Source organism: Gymnoscopelus microlampas (genome assembly GCF_963454915.1).
Source record: "Gymnoscopelus microlampas genome assembly, chromosome: 2".
In the NCBI taxonomy this organism is placed as follows: Eukaryota; Metazoa; Chordata; class Actinopteri; order Myctophiformes; family Myctophidae; genus Gymnoscopelus; species Gymnoscopelus microlampas.
In genome coordinates, this window is record NC_139939.1 from 36427912 (window position 1) to 36445772 (window position 17861).

At 42.4% G+C, this 17861-nt stretch overlaps 1 protein-coding gene across 1 annotated transcript; it reads right to left on the reverse strand.

Annotated features, from left to right (window-relative positions):
- Nucleotides 1-3388: 3388 nt before the first annotated feature.
- LOC311034559 (uncharacterized protein) lies at nucleotides 3389-17088 on the reverse strand. Its single transcript, XM_084042439.1, has 6 exons — nucleotides 16931-17088; nucleotides 10654-10698; nucleotides 8848-8913; nucleotides 8595-8742; nucleotides 7748-7909; nucleotides 3389-7300 (listed from the first exon to the last, which is right to left on the reverse strand). Exons 1-6 carry the CDS (start codon nucleotides 16979-16981, stop codon nucleotides 6042-6044), a joined length of 1731 nt encoding a protein of 576 aa, XP_083898565.1. The 5' UTR covers nucleotides 16982-17088; the 3' UTR covers nucleotides 3389-6041.
- Nucleotides 17089-17861: the final 773 nt, after the last annotated feature.

Consider the following 17861-nt stretch of genomic DNA (forward strand, 5'->3'; position numbering starts at 1 on the left):
CTTTGCTTTGCTTTTGCATGTCCCAATTCTCCCCTGGAATCTGGTTCCCCCTTTCACGTCTTTCACCTCGGCTCACTCAAATATGTCCTCAGCTTGATTTATATTAAGTGGTAAAATCCATCTCAGCTTCTTCTCAGCTCTCGTCCTTCTGGTACTGGTACTGGCTCTTCTCTCTTACAGTACATGTCACTGTACAGTATATTTGCAGTATATCTGCACATACGTGAAATCTGTCCTCCGCATTTACCCATCCTATAATCACTAGGAGCAGTGAGCCGCCATTCTGAGATCACATAAATATTGTCTTGGTAACAAGCCCATGTACAACCCATGTACTCATTGTTGGTGCTTAATTGATAATCTACAAAATTAACTCAAAAGCCTTGTTTACGGCATCTTTCCTTGGTACAGAGAGCAGAAGAGATGGTGTTAGGTACAGCATTACTTGGAATAGATTAGTTTAATTGGTCAAGTATCATATCCAGGACAACTCTACAGATCTTTAAGAGTAAATTGAAGATATTACCATCTTAATATAGGAGAGTGGCCTGGTGATTAAAGTAACCATCCCATAATGCACAAGTCTGGGTTCATTTCTCACAGTGGCACCATGTCCTGTCAACACTGGATGATAAACTGACTGAAGCGCTAAGTCCCCGGGTATTCACATGTATTTGTCAAACCAACATGCATTGGAAACACAAACAATATACACGCTTAATTGTGTAGGACTTGGTAACATTTATTTTGACACAACATTTCCACAGCTCTGATTAATAAAGAGAGGCAGATGCCCATGTCCAACATGGTTGAAAACTGAAAAAGAAATTACATATCCTGGGATGAAATAAAGAATTGAACTGAACCTAATTATAATGCAGCTAAAACATAAAAAAATGCTGTCAAGTATGGAACTAAATAATTTCCTAACAAAACAAATACACAATGTGACAGCATCTCATTGTGAACATGTACATCAGTATATGCATAAATGAACTGTGCATGCAGTACATAAGAATACAAAATAAATAATATTCACTTCAGTATGGCAAAATATGTAAAAAGGCTTGGATATTCATATTAACAGATATTTTCATGTTATAACAAATACCAACAACAGTCAACTTTGGCCTCATGATAAGCTTTAATGGCAAAAACTAGCCCGAATACGTACCATACTCTCTCTGGAGAGAACATCACGCTCAACTCTACAGGGAATTTTAGGGAAATCTAGCATTTCAATGTGGTGTTGCTTATCGGAAATATCACAGAACAAAATGACAGGGGATCTTCTGAGTACACTGTAACAAAATGAAAAGAAAATGCATATACTACACACACACAGTGTGTGTGTGTGTGTGTGTGTGTGTGTGTGTGTGTGTGTGTGTGTGTGTGTGTGTGTGTGTGTGTGTGTGTGTGTGTGTTTTACCAGAAGACCTCTGAAAATTCCCTACAGTAGATCATATCCTCATATCCTATGACCTACAGTGTAGTGTGTTCTGCCGATATACCGCTACACTAACTTCATGTTCAGGCATCATATTCCTGCATACCATTTGATAATTCTCCTCCCATATAGAGAACGGCACATATCAAGGTCTATGGCTAAACACCACAGCAATAAAGCTGACAATAAATTCTCTCACACATGCGTACTAGACAAAGAAGAGCTCCAGTTAGGAATTATACAATAGAACACCCTTTAAAAAAGCAACACTTTTTTTTCTTCAAATAATAGTCATATGAGCTACTCTTTACTACCACGTATATAGATACAGTCTTGTTGTCTTTGCCATGGCAGGTATGGAAGTCAAAGGTAAACTATTTTTGTTTGTTTGTTTGTTACCACGGTCGTAAACATTCTTGAAAAAGCCTGATGCAACAGGGATCATTTCTTTTCTTCTGCACACAATTGTTCAACAAAACCGATGTGGGCTCTATCCGTGTTATTTTTTATGCTTCTGCTTGTTTCTAAGCAATAGAAAATTATGTCAATACAAATATAGAGTAAATATTATCTAGTTAAGTTGAAGGGAACAGTCCTTAAGTCCTTAGTTAGAAGTCATAATAACAAGGTAACAGTCACATATCAGAGGAAACAAAGATGCAGACACAACAGGTGCATACTGCTGCCGACAAGGTGAGAGATTAAAGGGGTATTTCACCTACACCGCATTTGAATTTGCTCAATTAAATTAGTCCCAGCCCTCAATGTTGTTGATTCTACCACAGATATTTTAGTCAGTCATAGGATATGTCTGGAATGTTTTGTTTTCGATTTGATTAACACTTAAGTCACAGTAGTTTGAGACGTACACGTATACAGTATGTTCCCCGGTAGCATCCCTCAGTGACATTATTGGATGATTGGTATATTTGTTTTGGTTTCCCATGTGGGAGACCCGGTTTTGAATCCAAGTGTTAACATTTGGGGTTCATCCCGCATCAGGTTTCCCATTTTGAACATCGTATTGACTACAATCAGAGGCCTCTGCCCAGCACAGGTTATGGATCAGTAAAGAGGTAAAAGTCATTGTCACCACATGTCCTTTCCTTTCAACCAGCGTTGACTAGAATTAGGAAAAAGTATGTGAATACTATACTATTGCTAAATACTTTTCTTTTTTTGCAAGTCTCACATGTACCATGTATATTTTATAAAGAGACTGCTTTAAGTACTGGTAGAAAATACATTTCTCCCATTTGGTGTACATCAATAGACAACTGACAGAAAAACACAGGTAGCAGCACTAAATGAGAGAGCGCCTAATGCAATCAAAGTATTCATTTAGGCACAATATACCATAAGAAACAATGCAAGTTACAATTTTACAAACAATGTTAGCTAGAACTAAAGAAAAGAAAAACAAAAAACAATCAAATTGTAGACGTTTCCATACTTGAAACAGAAGAAAATATGCAATAGCCAGTGGTCTTTTATACTGATATGTTCAGATTCTGAGCTTTCTATTTAGTGCTTCTCTATTTACCTGTCAGTGTCCTATGTGATCACTTACAAGGCACACTTTTAGAGAGGTCACTCTACAAATAAGACTGTCCAATTAATAAATAAATACAAATATTTTAAGTAAGGAAACGTGTTAACAGGGAGGAAAAAATATGTAGATGAAGCAAAGTCTACATTGGATCACTTCACACTGCAGAAATATTACAATATTGTTTTGTTCAGCCCAATGTATACAAGCCATATGATCTGATCAGATAAGTGATTAATGCATTAATTCATTCATATCAAGCTGATCAAACACACACACACACACACACACACACACACACACACACACACACACACACACACACACACACACACACACACACACACACACACACACACACACACACACACACACACACACACACACACACACACACACACACACACACACACAATCCTCTACCATCTTCATAAGGAGGAAAACAAAGCCAAAACTATCAAGCTGAGCCAAGGCATGACTACACTATGACTTCAAACAGAAGCTGTGAAACCAGGAATTCAGCAAGCGACAGATCACAGCGATGATCACATGACCTCTGCTCAACCATGAAGAGGTGCCAAACATACCTCTGTCTGAGAGTATGAGTAAGTATAATACATAGACAAAGTGAGACCAAAACAGTGTAAACTTGAATTGAGACTCCCTCTCTCCCTCAAGCTTGTTCAACAGTACAATTGCTACTGAGACAATGGTTTAAGTCAACTGTCATCATATTGTAATTACTGAGTATGTGTGTTGTATTCACAGTGAGTACTCAGACAACAAGTGATGCAGAGAATATGTTGTTGCGATGCAGCACCGTACAGATGGGCATCTGTTGTTAACTTCACAAAACATAATGAACCATACTACAGAACATCTTAGAGGCAAGAACAGCACATTTGTGTAAAGTGAACACGTTATAGCCACAATAATAATCATCACACAGTACCAAAAAATGTCATGTTTTGAAGCATTTCATCTTGACATTAACAGGACACAAGATCCAGACTGACATGACAAATGGGCACTTCATTTTAAAATCCATCTTCACCAACATCATCAAAGTCACACACAGCAGACTAGGTTATTTCCCATGGTCTTGGTAGCAAATTTACAGAAGTTACCAGTAGCGTAAAGTTCTTCGTAAACAGTTTCTTATTTGCCCCCCCCCCAAAGCACTACTTTTACATTCAGAATCAGTGATGAAGGATAGTCTTAAAGTTCCTGCTTATTAAAAAAAGTTAACAGTCCATCATTGGAGAAAGCAGGTTGAAAAACCACTGCTAATGGGGCAGCAAACGCCCTACTACATGTGAATTAAAGTACTTCACATCCTATGTGTGTTCACAACAGTGAAAGTACACAAAATGCATTTAACAGTCTAAATCAAACACAGATACTCGTATTCCCATCATAAAGCTTTGTCACCCAACACACTGTCTCCTTCAAAATGTGTATTCCCTCCGTTTGAGACACAAGCAGAGGACACAACCTACAAATCCATAGTCACCCACCAAATTCTAAAATAGATCACAACCCTGAACAGAATTTGTGTTATTTTTGTGATCATGGGACTTTAGTGGCCATGACCAGGTAGTATCCAGGGTAGCAAAAATGTAATCTGGCATGTCATCCAGACACATTTATTTGCAGCTGCCCAACAAAGAATGAATAGGCCAATGGACTTTGTATACTTATACAGTACATGCTTTCACTATAACATTATCAGTGACATTGGACCGAACTGTCATATTCCATGCTACAGTCACAAAATCTGTCTCCCATTCATTGTGTATAGCGTAGCTCTACAAAGGGTTGTTTGATGCAACAGGCTCTTGTTTCTACCCTCTTCAAATTAGCGTGAATCCAACTATGATCCAGATTGTATTATCAGAGTGGATGGCAAACTCTTTGAGATCATAGGAGGAATATCTAAACAAATTCAATACATGTGTACTGTAACTCCTATACTGTTCAATAGTGGGTTTTACTTCTCTACTTTCTTGACAATAGTTTTCTAACAGCAGGTGCCCCATTAAATGATGACAATGAGAACATTTGATCATTATCACCATATCTGAAATGTTGATTTAAACTGTGAGACCTGCTCAACCAAAATCAGTTGAATGTCACTGACAATTATCATCAGAGATTATAGGAGATTCTTTCTAACTATGTCAGTACTATTTTGTACCCCAAGCATTCAAAAGGATACGTCAAATTACATATTGATTGTCATCAAATTATATAAGCAATTTCAGCAACATCCTACGGCACAGTAAAATCCTGTAAAAAGTGTTAATTGAACTGAGTGTACAAATGAAAAAGGATTTTACTGTGTGATATGGGTGGAGCAAGGAACATTTTAGTTTTAGGAATTAGTTGTCCTTGATACACTAGACACATTTTGAATTAAAACTGCAGTCTTGGCTCTCCTACACACATCACCAACACATCTAAGAGTGGGCGGCTAGTGGTCTACATCAAAGAGAGACTGAGCAAAGAGAGAAAAGAGGGAGCAGAGAGGCAGAGCCAGGGATAGTGGAAAGGACAGACACCATGCCACAAGCACAGCTGTGTGAGCGTGTGACGTGTGACGCGCGGCGTGCGTGTGCTGACTTCGCCCAACTTTTATTTTTATTCCACTGGCTCCAGTCAGATCGGGCGGTGGAAGGAGACAGAGGAACACGACTTGTTTCTGGTGTTTAGAAATATAAAAACAATTCACATGAATAAAAAAGCTAAAGCGTTTCCATCCCAATCTTTGAGTTGTTCCCTTCTCTCAACATTCCTCATTTGAATTAGAGTAAACACAACCACATGAGCTATATGACTCTCGTTCTAGCCCTCCTTCCATAAAATATACTGTACATCCAACAAGGCCTCTGTGAGATGACATGGGCTCTCCACCTTCCAGTCTTGACCAGTAGAGGGCGACATCAGGCCACACAAAAGAATGCCGCCACACTACTTTGCACTCAATGCAAGTTTTGTGGTCACCTAACTCGAAGTAGTTCAACTTCATCGTATGTAGACACCAGCTCACGAGGTCTCCACCGTGATAATGGCTTCAGTTGCCTTGGAGACGACGGCAGTGTTGGAGGAAGAGGAAGGGGCGTGGCCAAAGTCCCCCGCCAGCTGTGACTGGAGGGCAGTGGTCTGCGCTCGCAGCGAGCAGTCCACGCTGTCATGAAGCAAGTCCTCTCCTTCCCCCGCCTCGTTACCCATCGCCTCTTTCTCTCCTCTTTTACCCAAAAGCCCCTTTTCCAGGTCCTCCTCCCGACACTCCTCTTCCTCTCTCTTCTTAACGTGGCAGCGGCACACCTCAATGCCCGAGTCGCCCGTTAGTCTACGATGGCGGAAGTGGTCCTCCTCATCGTCATCATCTTCCTCGTCGTGGTCTTCCTCCTCTACTTCCTTTTCCTGTTTCTTCTCGTCTCTGTCGCTGCGGTGCTCGAAAAAGTCTACATTAGAGGAGAAGAGGGCGTGTTTAGGGGATGACAGTGTGGACCTGGGGGAGGACCTCCGGTCAACAGGGGAACGCCGCTCTGCCGTTTCCTCGCCCTGGACGGCGGTGGCTCCCAGTGGGTCCGACAGAGCGAGAGGATGGACCGGATGACGAGGAGGAGGAGGAGGAGGGTGCAGGGAAGGGGAGAGAACAAGGGGAGAGAGCGTAAATCGAGGCGGGTGAGAGTGATGAAGGGCGGATAACGGAAGAGACAGGACTGAGGCCGGTGCTGGGGAGGCGCCTCCTTCGCCGCCGCCACCGTGTACCGGGCGCCTGAACACGGGCACAACATCGGGAGTGGTGGCGGGTATGAGATCCGGCGGAGCTTGCAAAGGAGGCGGGGAAGGGATGGACGCAAAGGCGGCGGCATCGAAAGAAGCCCCGACCCTGGGCGCCACGGCCCGCTCCGCCCCGGCCTCGCTGGGAGTGGTCCCGCGACTGCTGTCGTAGGTCTCGTCCGTCACCTGGACAGAGAAGGAGGTGCTGGAGGGCGAGGTGAGGGAGCAGGACTCACAGGAGCAGCTGGTGTAGTTGTCGGAGCTCTGGGAGGAGGTCATTCCGCTAGGACCCAGTGGGGCTGCAGGGCCCAGGTAGGGGGGGCACGCGGGTGGGTGTCGATGGGGGTGGTGGGGTAGATGAGGGTGGTAGTGAGGGTGGTGGGAGTAGGAGGAGCTCGGCCCCCCCATGGAGCTGCCTCCCTGCAGGGCGAAGACGGAGCTGTAGGGCGGAGGAGGCGTGCTCGGCTGGGCTGCCACCTCCTCATAGGAGGGAAGCTTGAAGGACGCCAAGAAACCTGCGTCATGAGACAAGTGTCAGATCAGGGAGGTTCTATTTCCATTCAGGAAGTTGGAATTGAAACAATTTCTCCCTCTGTCCCTTTCCTACTTGTCCATTCATACACACACTGCAATTCTTGCTCTCTCTTTCTAACTCTTACTCTCTCTCTGTCCCTCCCTCTCCCTTTCTCACCCCCCCTCTCTCTCTTTCTCTCTCTCTCTCTTCTCTTTTGATTTCCTCTTCTCTGTTTAAGTTTACTTATTTCACTGACCTTCTTTCCCACCATATTTCATGATTATCTCCATCCACGCATGCAGGGTTCAATCCCCACTGCAGCCCATGACTCCTATCAATCATCTTTGAGGAAGACACTGATCCCTTACCTCCCCTTCATTTAAGTCTGGATAAGCTTAATGCCTAAAATCTCACTATATTCAGAGGAGCCTAATGTATGTAAACGTACTGAGGTCGAGCATGGAGGTCGGGTAGTTGCAGGCTCCGTTGTATGCAATTAGGTTGATTTCTCTCTGCCTCTGCTGTTGCTGGATACGGAGCTTGGCTCGCCGGTGCCGATATGCACAGAAACAACTGAACAGGATCAGAATGGTCCACAGCAACCAGAACCCTGCAGTAAACACAGTTAACAAAGACCAAACATGAACCAATGTAAACACAGGAGTGTGAGCTCTTTAGAGAATGAATGAACGATGGCTTCAGTCTGTATACAATAATAAAGCTGCCCTGTAACCGGTGCCGTGGGAAATGACAAACTACATGAGAAATGGCTGTGAGTTAGCTAGATGCTGTTATCCATGATTATTACCAGCTCAGGTTGTTGCTTTGAGCCTCCTATATATTGTTCAATCAGGGCTCCACGCACGTGCACGCACACGCACACGCACACGCACGCACACACACACACACACACACACACACACACACACACACACACACACACACACACACACACACACACACACACACACACACACACACACACACACACACACACACACACACACAATTCTACAGATATTTAGTTGGTCATTGTGCCTTTGGTGCCAATCGCAGCCTATCTGCTGAATTTCCATGTTAATCAGTCAAGAAACATGATTGCTTGTTTCTTGATGCCTTGTGACAGCAACCTAACTGCAGCCACCACTTGTGGTTGCAGCGATATTTCTCTCACATGGAGCACCTACTCAGTGTATTTCATACAAAGGGGGGAGTTCAAAAAATTCTTAACTAAAAGGATATTCCCTTGCATGCTTAGACTTGTTTATACAAAGAAGCATGGTCAGTTGACTTACACCAGAGTTCATAGTAGTAGGTGCAGCAGCCAGTCTCTCCACAGCAGTGCCCTGTCTCACACAGGTAGCCTGGGTTGTTGTTGACCCCAGGGCAGTACTTAGGACTTACTATAGGCTGACTTCCAGAGCCCCCGTGAAACTTCACCCCCTGGTGGACAAAATGCCACACGACAGTATAACTACCAAAATAAATCACTTGGGCAGTTGAACTGTATTTTAGAGCAGTTATGTCTGAAATTTTGGGGGTACCCACCTTATTAATTGTACCCATGTCAGAGCTTGTACCCATGTCAGCATCATTTTGAGAAGCTGTCACTGTCTGAAATAAGAAATTGAGAATTGTGAATTTGTGAATTTTACATTTACAGTTTGGTCATTGGAAAGTCACTCCCAGAAAGGTGGATTAAAGGTGATTTATACTTAATTGTATGACTGTGTCACTCAACAGAAAAACATGATGCGATGTAATATGAATTAGACCTTAATGTGATGCTGTAAAACAAATTGGTACAGTATGATATTACTACTAGTGCTGTTTACAGTTTATAGATATATCTTTCTATTCATTTACTAAACCAGTGTCAGCGTGTGTGACTGTCCCGGGCGTAACATTAGTGATAACCAAATTATATGAAGATATGGTTGAAAATGGGTGATGTGCTCCTTTAAGGATGTTAAATCAGCAGGGTAAAAAAAAAGAAGAAAAAGGGAATATATACAGTGTAAGTCTAGTCATAAAAATATGGAAAACAAATGCCAGTGTGATCAAGAGTCATTAGTCCCTGAAGGCTGGACCAGGCAGAACGCCTGGTAGTTGACAGTGGTAGAATAAATATTTATAATTTTAAACTGAAGCCTGGAACTAACATAATATGGATTATGAGTGTAATCCCTCTTTAAGGATCTTAAGTTTGGGTTGAGGGGGGCCTACATAGACACTGGCAAAACCAGAATTATAATGTGATGAAGAATTATCATCTTCATCTTTATTTACCATACATGAGCCTGAGCAATGTTCACTAATGTAATTCAAGACTCACTTTATTGCCATATCAACCACAGTTGCTAGGGACTGGTCTCCATGTGCTCCACAGAGACATACCAGAAAAGCATGTGTACACGTAACGCTCTTACAAACACACATATATAGCTTACTATAGTAGGCTGGGCACTTAATAAATATATCGAAACGGACATTTGAAATTTACAATCTAGAACCAATTTACAATTTAGGACCAATAACTAACGTAGTCTTGCTCATATAGGTTAATCAAATAATCGAGAAGCAGGTTTTTTAATGACTGTTTTGTTATTTCTTATACAGTATATCAACAAATTGACACAAAATAATTCGAATAGATTTTTTATAATCAATAATAGTCTGATTAATCACTTAAGCCCTGTATTATACTTTGTTGTACAATGGTAGCATGTAAAAAAAAAAGTAGCCAATCTACAAGCTCACAATACGTTGTGTCGTTAGCTTGTAGATCTGCTATTTTTGCTAAAGTTTGAAATAATCGTGACATTGATTTGAAGTGATATCACCCAGCCTTATACTACAGTATGTCATTCCATAAACAGGCATGCTTGAAATAAGCAAATTATATAAAATAAAACAATGCAGTCAATGCTCTATCTTAGAAGAATTATTATTTAGTACTAGTGATTTGAAGAGGCCAGAACCTCATAATGCCCTAGGATAAGTCCTCTAATTACTCTAATGTCATTATGCTTTAGCACAGCAGAATTGTTGCTCTGTAGCCAATACGTTACTAGTCTCCTTTTAGCGTGTGAGTTGTTTAGCCGTTTAGGGTTGTCCTGGTGGTTCAGACAGCTAGTGTGCACGTTCCATGTGAAGTCAATCTTATTTGCATCGTCATAGGTTTAACTCCTGTCATGTGACACATTGTGATACGCTGTGAGCTTGTACTGTAGGTTATTTTCAAACATTTTGAAGATTTGAAGATTTGGTTGAAAGTGGTTCACTATTGTCAAAGCAGAAATGCCTCAGTTAAGATAATCATCAATTCATGTATAAAACAGTGTGCCTTCCTACCGTAGTGGCCTCTGTGCCATCCAGACCCTGCAGGGACATAGTCATCTGTGGAGGTGAGAAGGAAATGCAACAGTTAATACCACTGTTAATACAGCTGACATTTTAAAATGGTGGATGGGGAGTAGGGGTGCAGGCCGGGCATACACCAGAGAGCAGAGGGAAGGGAAAATAGAGAGAGGGGGAAAGAGAGAGACAGAGAGAGAGAGACAGAGAGAGAGAGAGACAGAGAGAGAGAGAGAGAGAGAGAGAGAGAGAGAGAGATACTTGGAGCACCAACGCGAAAGGGACAAAGAAGAGCGATATGAGAGCATGAGGTTGAAAACTAACTAACACTATTGATGCTGCCACCCCCCCCCCCCCCTCAGCTCACTCTAACATACCATTGTCTTAATTAAAATACAGGTATGTATTTTTCTATAATCATCTTTTCTTGCAACACTATTTCTTATCCTAGCACATCCTCATTACACAAACGTCAATGGATTACAGAAATGTCTACTGTTTGATAATGTCAGTGATTTAGAAATGATCACATACTGTAGGCCTACTCCCACATTTTTCCTATGAGGACACTATTGGTCTGTAACCCTTGTTATAAAACACTGATCTGTTTTCTCCAGTAGAAAGTTATTACCTGTGTTATTATAGTAATAAGGCATGCAGAGAACTGTTTAGAAGCCCATTCCCCAGCCAGCAGGCTGGGGATGTAACAGTCCTGCCTCCTCAAGGATACAAGAGGACAATGACTCTTCTATCTGAGCCTGCATCTTCTCACAAGATACCAGACAGACAGACTGATAGACATGGCACCGAAACCTCAAAATATAGAAACATCCCGGATGGCCAACCTCATGCATGTAAGTGTGTACGTCCCCCCCCCCCCTTCTCTCTCTCACTATCTCTCTGTAATCTATGAAATAAAATAGTGAGACAGACAGAGACAGACAGACAGACAGACAGACAGACAGACAGACAGACAGACAGACAGACAGACAGACAGACAGACAGACAGACAGACAGACAGACAGACAGGTACTGTAGATAGCATCAAGCAACGGAACATAGCACCATAATTAATTCTCCTTCTTGATAGGCCATGTCAAACTCGCACAGACCTACCTATCCTGTTCAAGGCTAAGCCTGTGTCACACAGAAGAACAAAGTGTCATATCACAATCCCAAGACGATTTGTCCAAGAGTCTGCAGTAAAAAATCACTAATCCAGTCTGTGCCAAGTATCTCAGAAGGCTAAAGTGGTAGAAAAACTTGCTGGACTGTTAACGCTACATCATCCCCATATATGCGACACCCTGTTGAAACAATTCGCACTCCACTGCGTGGCTTCCGTCTTTGTGAGTGTCACACAGAGCTCTTGCATGACAGAGAAAAGCAAAATGCCTATCTCAGGGGCCAGTGTCAAACACACAATGCTAGCATGAAGCCTCTGAGGGCACCGAGTTTAGATTCTTTTAACAATGGACCCTGAAGCCCAGCAATAATGGGAACACTTTTGTTTGGAGGTAGCTGTTGACTAGTCTGTATTGAGAACCACTTTATACCAAATACATGCTTGCGTGTGCTCACGAGCACATGCAAGATATCCTAATATGCAGGTTCTGTATTGCATAACACACAATACTGCAAGATAAAGTAGGTTGGAAAGCAACTAATGAAGCGGATCAGAATAAATCAGGGGACTGCAGTGATGTTGCTAGGTTTTCAATGCAATGGGTCCTGGGATGCAAGGGTGGTCTTTTAGATGGGTCCCAGGGACATTTTATGGGTCCCACAAAAATGCACAGCGTTTAACTCGTGTTTCATCTTATATGGTTATATTCATGTAGAACATGTATCTGAAAGAAAAGTACACAATTCCAAATCCGACAACTAGTACTTGTAGTACTTGTAGTACTTGATTTTTTTTTTTACATTAACCACTTGAATCCTAGTATCCCTTTTCTGAGGAGAACTTTAGCCAAAAATAGCAGATCTACAAGCTCACACTTGTGAGCTTGTAGATCGGCTATTTTTGGAGTTATAGGTGTGTAAAGGGAAAAAAGAGCAGCAAAAATGTATCTGAAACACAATTTTATACAATATAGAGGGGGTCCCTGCTTCATCTCTCTCTCAACTAGGGGGTCCTTGGCCTGAAAACACTGAAGACCCCTGCTCTACAGGGAATTATTTGATATCTGGCTGCACGGAAAGACACAAGAATCACAGCTGCCATTAATTAGTGCTGTTCAGTGTTGATTGCCTAGTGGTCAAATTGGGGTCAACGAGCCATCGTTAACTTGCTTCGAAGTTGGGCTGTAAGTTGCGCAGCACTTTCACTCTCTCCCTCTAGCAGCAGCTCGCAATGCCCTGAGACAGAGAGAGAATACTTCTCCATACGGCGGTGTTTTACCGAGATTTTTCTTGTTTTCTGCACTATGCCTTGTAATCCGCGGACGGCTTTGAAATCCACGGATGGCCTTCAAATCCGCGGTAATTTCCGCTAAATTGTAGTGCGTCCCATGGACGCAACGAGGGTGCCGTGAATGCGTCCTTTTTCAATATGGTGCGTCAGAGACGCAGGACGCAGGCCTATGAGCATCTCTGGGACTGCAGCAGTAGGTGCACAGCGCTCACTGCACAGGCACGTCAGCCTTCTGCCAGAAACTGATCTGATGTTGTGGTGAGCAACAGCCGACCCATGTGACCAGGAGCAAAACATTGACTTCATCTAAGCCAGCCCTACTTAGGAAAAGTAGTGAGTAAAGGCAAATAGAAAGAAATAGAGGTAACATATAGAATACACAATAAAAACAAAACACAAGAACAACAGAACAGAACTTCTGGTAGTTATTTCACTTAGAAGTGATGGTTTTGTGACGCAAGGCAATTTGGTAGCAATACTTTCAGCTGATTGCAATCAATCCTGGTTTAAAAAGATGAGTTGTCAACTGTTTGTTTTTCAACCATTGACAGGTTTTTGCACAGCTGGGGACCCTGGAGGGTGCTGGTGGATAAAAACGATTCGGATGGACCGGGGGTCTTCAATAAAGACTAAAATGGTTAAACACACACTTGATGGCTGTAACATACTCTTGAAATGTGCAGCCAATCATAAAAATCTTCATCTTTAGCAAATGCTGATGGGCACTCAGGTGGTGCAAGGGTATGGTGCGTGCTATCCATAGCCTAGAAGGAGTTCTCCTTAAGGCTATGGTACTTTCGATTCTTTGCGCTCGCACCACAGGCTGCACAACCTCTCGTCTGCAGTAAAAAATAAAAAATGCACTTTCGCTACTCACCAAAACAAAGACGGTTTTATGGAGTTGAAAGCCAACTCTACTAAGTGGGAACACTGAGCCCCCCACCTCACATCTAAAATACACCTTTTGGCCAAAATGTAAAATATTTCACCATGAAGAAAAATAATTTAGTTACTCCGCTGCGCCCTATACAGATCCGGGCAATAGAAAAGTTCCACATGACTGATAAATGTGTACCAATTTGTATGAGGTTTGGACCAAATTTGCAGGAGTAGTAGCACAAATTGTTTGGAAGAAAACACAAAATTGGGCCATCACAAATTTGCACCCTAGCGCAGCTATTTGTTAAATAGTGGACAAAAAAAGGGGAGGAGACAAATCAAAGTTCCTGTTTATCACAAAAAGGAGGTTGTGCCCCCAGAGGCAAAAACAAAGACAAAGTTTTCTTCCTTTTTATTACCAAATGAGTTCCCAGATTTGTCAAACTAACCCTAACCCTGATAATATTCCTATGACCCTAGAAAGAGTCTGTATGAGGGAAGTGCTAGGACAAGAAGCAAGACAGACAAATCCTACTCACTCTTTCAATTAGAGCAATATTAGAGCAAGTAGATGGTGCAAGATGTTTTTGATCGACAGAATTTATTTTTGCCGATAAAGTATTGTTTTGGACCGTGACGGCGGCGCGCCGTCTCAAGCGAACTTGAGCCATGAGAGGCACCGCTGAGCGAGCTAAAGCGAGCGAGTCGTTGTGCCGAACGTTGTGAAGTTCGCTTGAGCCGGCTTAGCGCCGTTCACGTTATGTACCGATAGGCACAGAATCGTAAATCATGTTTTGGGGTGAGCGTTTACCCCAACTACCACTCAAAGTGATTACTGGCCAATCACAGCGCGTCTTTTCCGGGACCTGTCAGAATCTAGTTATATAAAAAGATCACTCTCCCATTGGGTGCTCCTCACTGGCAGGTGAGGATACAACAGCAGTGACAACACACAAATGTGTGTGGGGAGGAATCAATTGAAATAACAACTAAATGGGGGGGGGGGGGGGGTGGGGGGGGGCGACATGACAATATCCATTATCCAAGCTGGGCACTTGTTCCTCAGTGTCTTGCTCAAGGACACCTCAAAAGGTTCACCAGTTACTGCCAGGATTTAATCTGTCTGCAAACATGTACCGTTGTGAACAGCCATGATCCTGTTCATGCGAGAATTTCACTTTGCAATGCTTCCGCGTCCAGTGTGTGTGAACCCGCCACATCACCCTTCTAACCTCTAACCACCATCCTGTCTTGTTGTAGCCCATCGATGTAGTGTTGAGTGAGTTCCTGTGGTTCAGACCACCAGCATCGTGTACAAGCTATGTTTTATGATCATTCAGGCATCCTTGGAGACCACTCGGAAACCACAGGCTTTTCTCTAGCACCTCGGCGGGGCCCAATCAAAGGTCTTTGAGGTAAAGCCACAACAGCACATTCACAAGCACACGTTTCCTCACTTCCTCACACCCAACGCATGAAGGCTTGCACCTTTGCATGTATGCACATGTGAGTGTACGAGTATGTGCGACCATAAATATGTACAGTATGTGAGCATGTGTGTGTGTGTGTGTGTGTGTGTGTGTGTGTGTGTGTGTGTGTGTGTGTGTGTGTGTGTGTGTGTGTGCATGCATGCGCGTGCGTGCGTGTGTGCGTTTATGCATGTGTCATGCATGCACATACAATCATGCACTAACTATACATGCACTTGTGTAGACACCTACAGTATATACATGCACACATGCCAGCCAGGTATGCATGTGTGAACATTATGTGATTGTCCACCGTATACGCACGAACGCATACGGTATGCAAATGTGACTGGGAGAAAGCATGTGCATGTTTGCCTGCACACATGCCTCTGAATGTGTGTGGGAGGTAAGGGGGACTTTGTCATATCTTGTGTATCCAAGGCCATAACCAAAGTAGCCACAGAAGATCTATGTCAGGGAAAAGAAAATCTTTTTTAAACTCTCCTTTTAACACATTATCTAATATCTATATACATTATCTGTATACAGACATACGTGTTGTTGTTATCCCCTACTTTGAAGGCAGGCCATGTGTGGAATTCAAGCAAATATTCTAGTAAAATGCTTTAGAGTAGCAAAAAAGAAAAGAAAAGAAATTGGCTTGTAGACAAAGTGACAAATATAAATGTACAATAAAGTTCCCATACAGAAATGACCTAAAGAAAGCAGGGAGTCACAACACGATGACAGTAATCATGGCCTTGACTGTACAATGTAACAAATATGACATAAGCAAGTTTAAATAATAATAATAATAATAATAATAATAATAATAATGATGATAATAATAATAATAATAAAACATTTTATTTATATTGCACTTTACATTTGAAACAAATCTCAGTGCTACAGTATTTCATCTCTGAATCAGCAGTATGGAATTCCTCTGGTATTCCTTGGCTCAACTGTAAATTAGCTTCAATACCACCGCCTGCCAGGGAAACCTCTTTTAATTATGGGCTGCATAAATATAGGTTAATTCCTTGGTGCATTGTGGCAATTTATCCACACACAAGTGCAAATAAAGGGTATAAATCAGCTTCACGTGGAAGTGTGGCAGTAGTCGGCAAGTAGGCACAATTCTCAGTAGGCAAGGAGATTATCACATTACATGCCTGTTGACCTCAAGGAATCAAATGCAAAACACAGCTGGTCCTAGTACCATATTGCTAATATATTGCTGCAGTGCCAGTGTGGGTCTGAAATCTCAAATGAGTGCAAAAAATACAATTCTTTGCAGCAAATATTACTTAAAAAAAAAAAAGCCTTCTCGCAAAACAGCTTAAGTAAAGAAGTAGGCCTTCGCAAATAAGGGTAGGCTAAACTGTTTGCCAACAACTCCCAGCCCAGGCCAATGGAAACTACAGCCTGATGCAGTTTGTATGTGACGTGCAGATGTTTACATCATGTAGTTGTAAAAAGACAACGTCCTCCTTCCTTCCTTCCTTACCTCCTCAGCCTTCAACCCGAGGCAGAATGTCAGCGTCTTCTCTGGATCCATGGCGGGGAGGAGGGAGGGAGACGGACTGGACACGGAGCTAAAAATCAAAACAAAACAACAGAAAAGAAGAAGGACCTGGATCTGATTCTTCTGCCGAGCCCCCCATGTCTCTCTCTCTCTCTCACTCACTCACTCACTCACTCACTCACTCACTCACTCACTCTCTCTTCCCGTGGCTGCGACCTCCCTCTCCGCCATTCCCCCTCCCAGCAGCCCAACCCACATTATGGAACGGAACCGATACCATTGATTACAGTAAAAAAAAAAGAGTCGGAACTGTGGCGTGTGTAAAGATATGACAGAGGAGACGGGATGTGTGTGATAGTTTATACACGGGGGCGGGGGGCGGGGGGCGAGCATGATGTCACCGTGTTGTTGGTGGAAGAGAAGCTGCGTGCTTTGATTGGACAGAGCTCCTAGCAACAGCCGCAGAGGTCATTAGTGCAAATAGTAAATTAGCCTACCTGATGATGAATGTCCTATCATGGTCCTACTACTATACACGATTACTTTTTCAGTCTGGTTTACTTTGTCTTATATTTCATCCAGTCATCCATCCATCCATCCATCCATCCATCCATCCATTCATCCATTGGCATTCATTCATTCATTGATTTTATTTTATTTTATTTTATTTTATTTTATTTTATTTTATTTTATTTTATTTTATTTTATTTTATTTTATTTTATTTTATTTTATTTTATTTTATTTTATTTTATTTTATTTTATTTTATTTTATTTTGCGAAACATATGTGTGTGTGGGAAGGGGGGGGCGACTGAATGAGGTGCACCCACCTGAGGAAATTTGACAACGCCACTATGCCAGGTGTGATGGCAATTGGCAAGAGTGACACAGAAACCTCTGCCATTCACTGGCC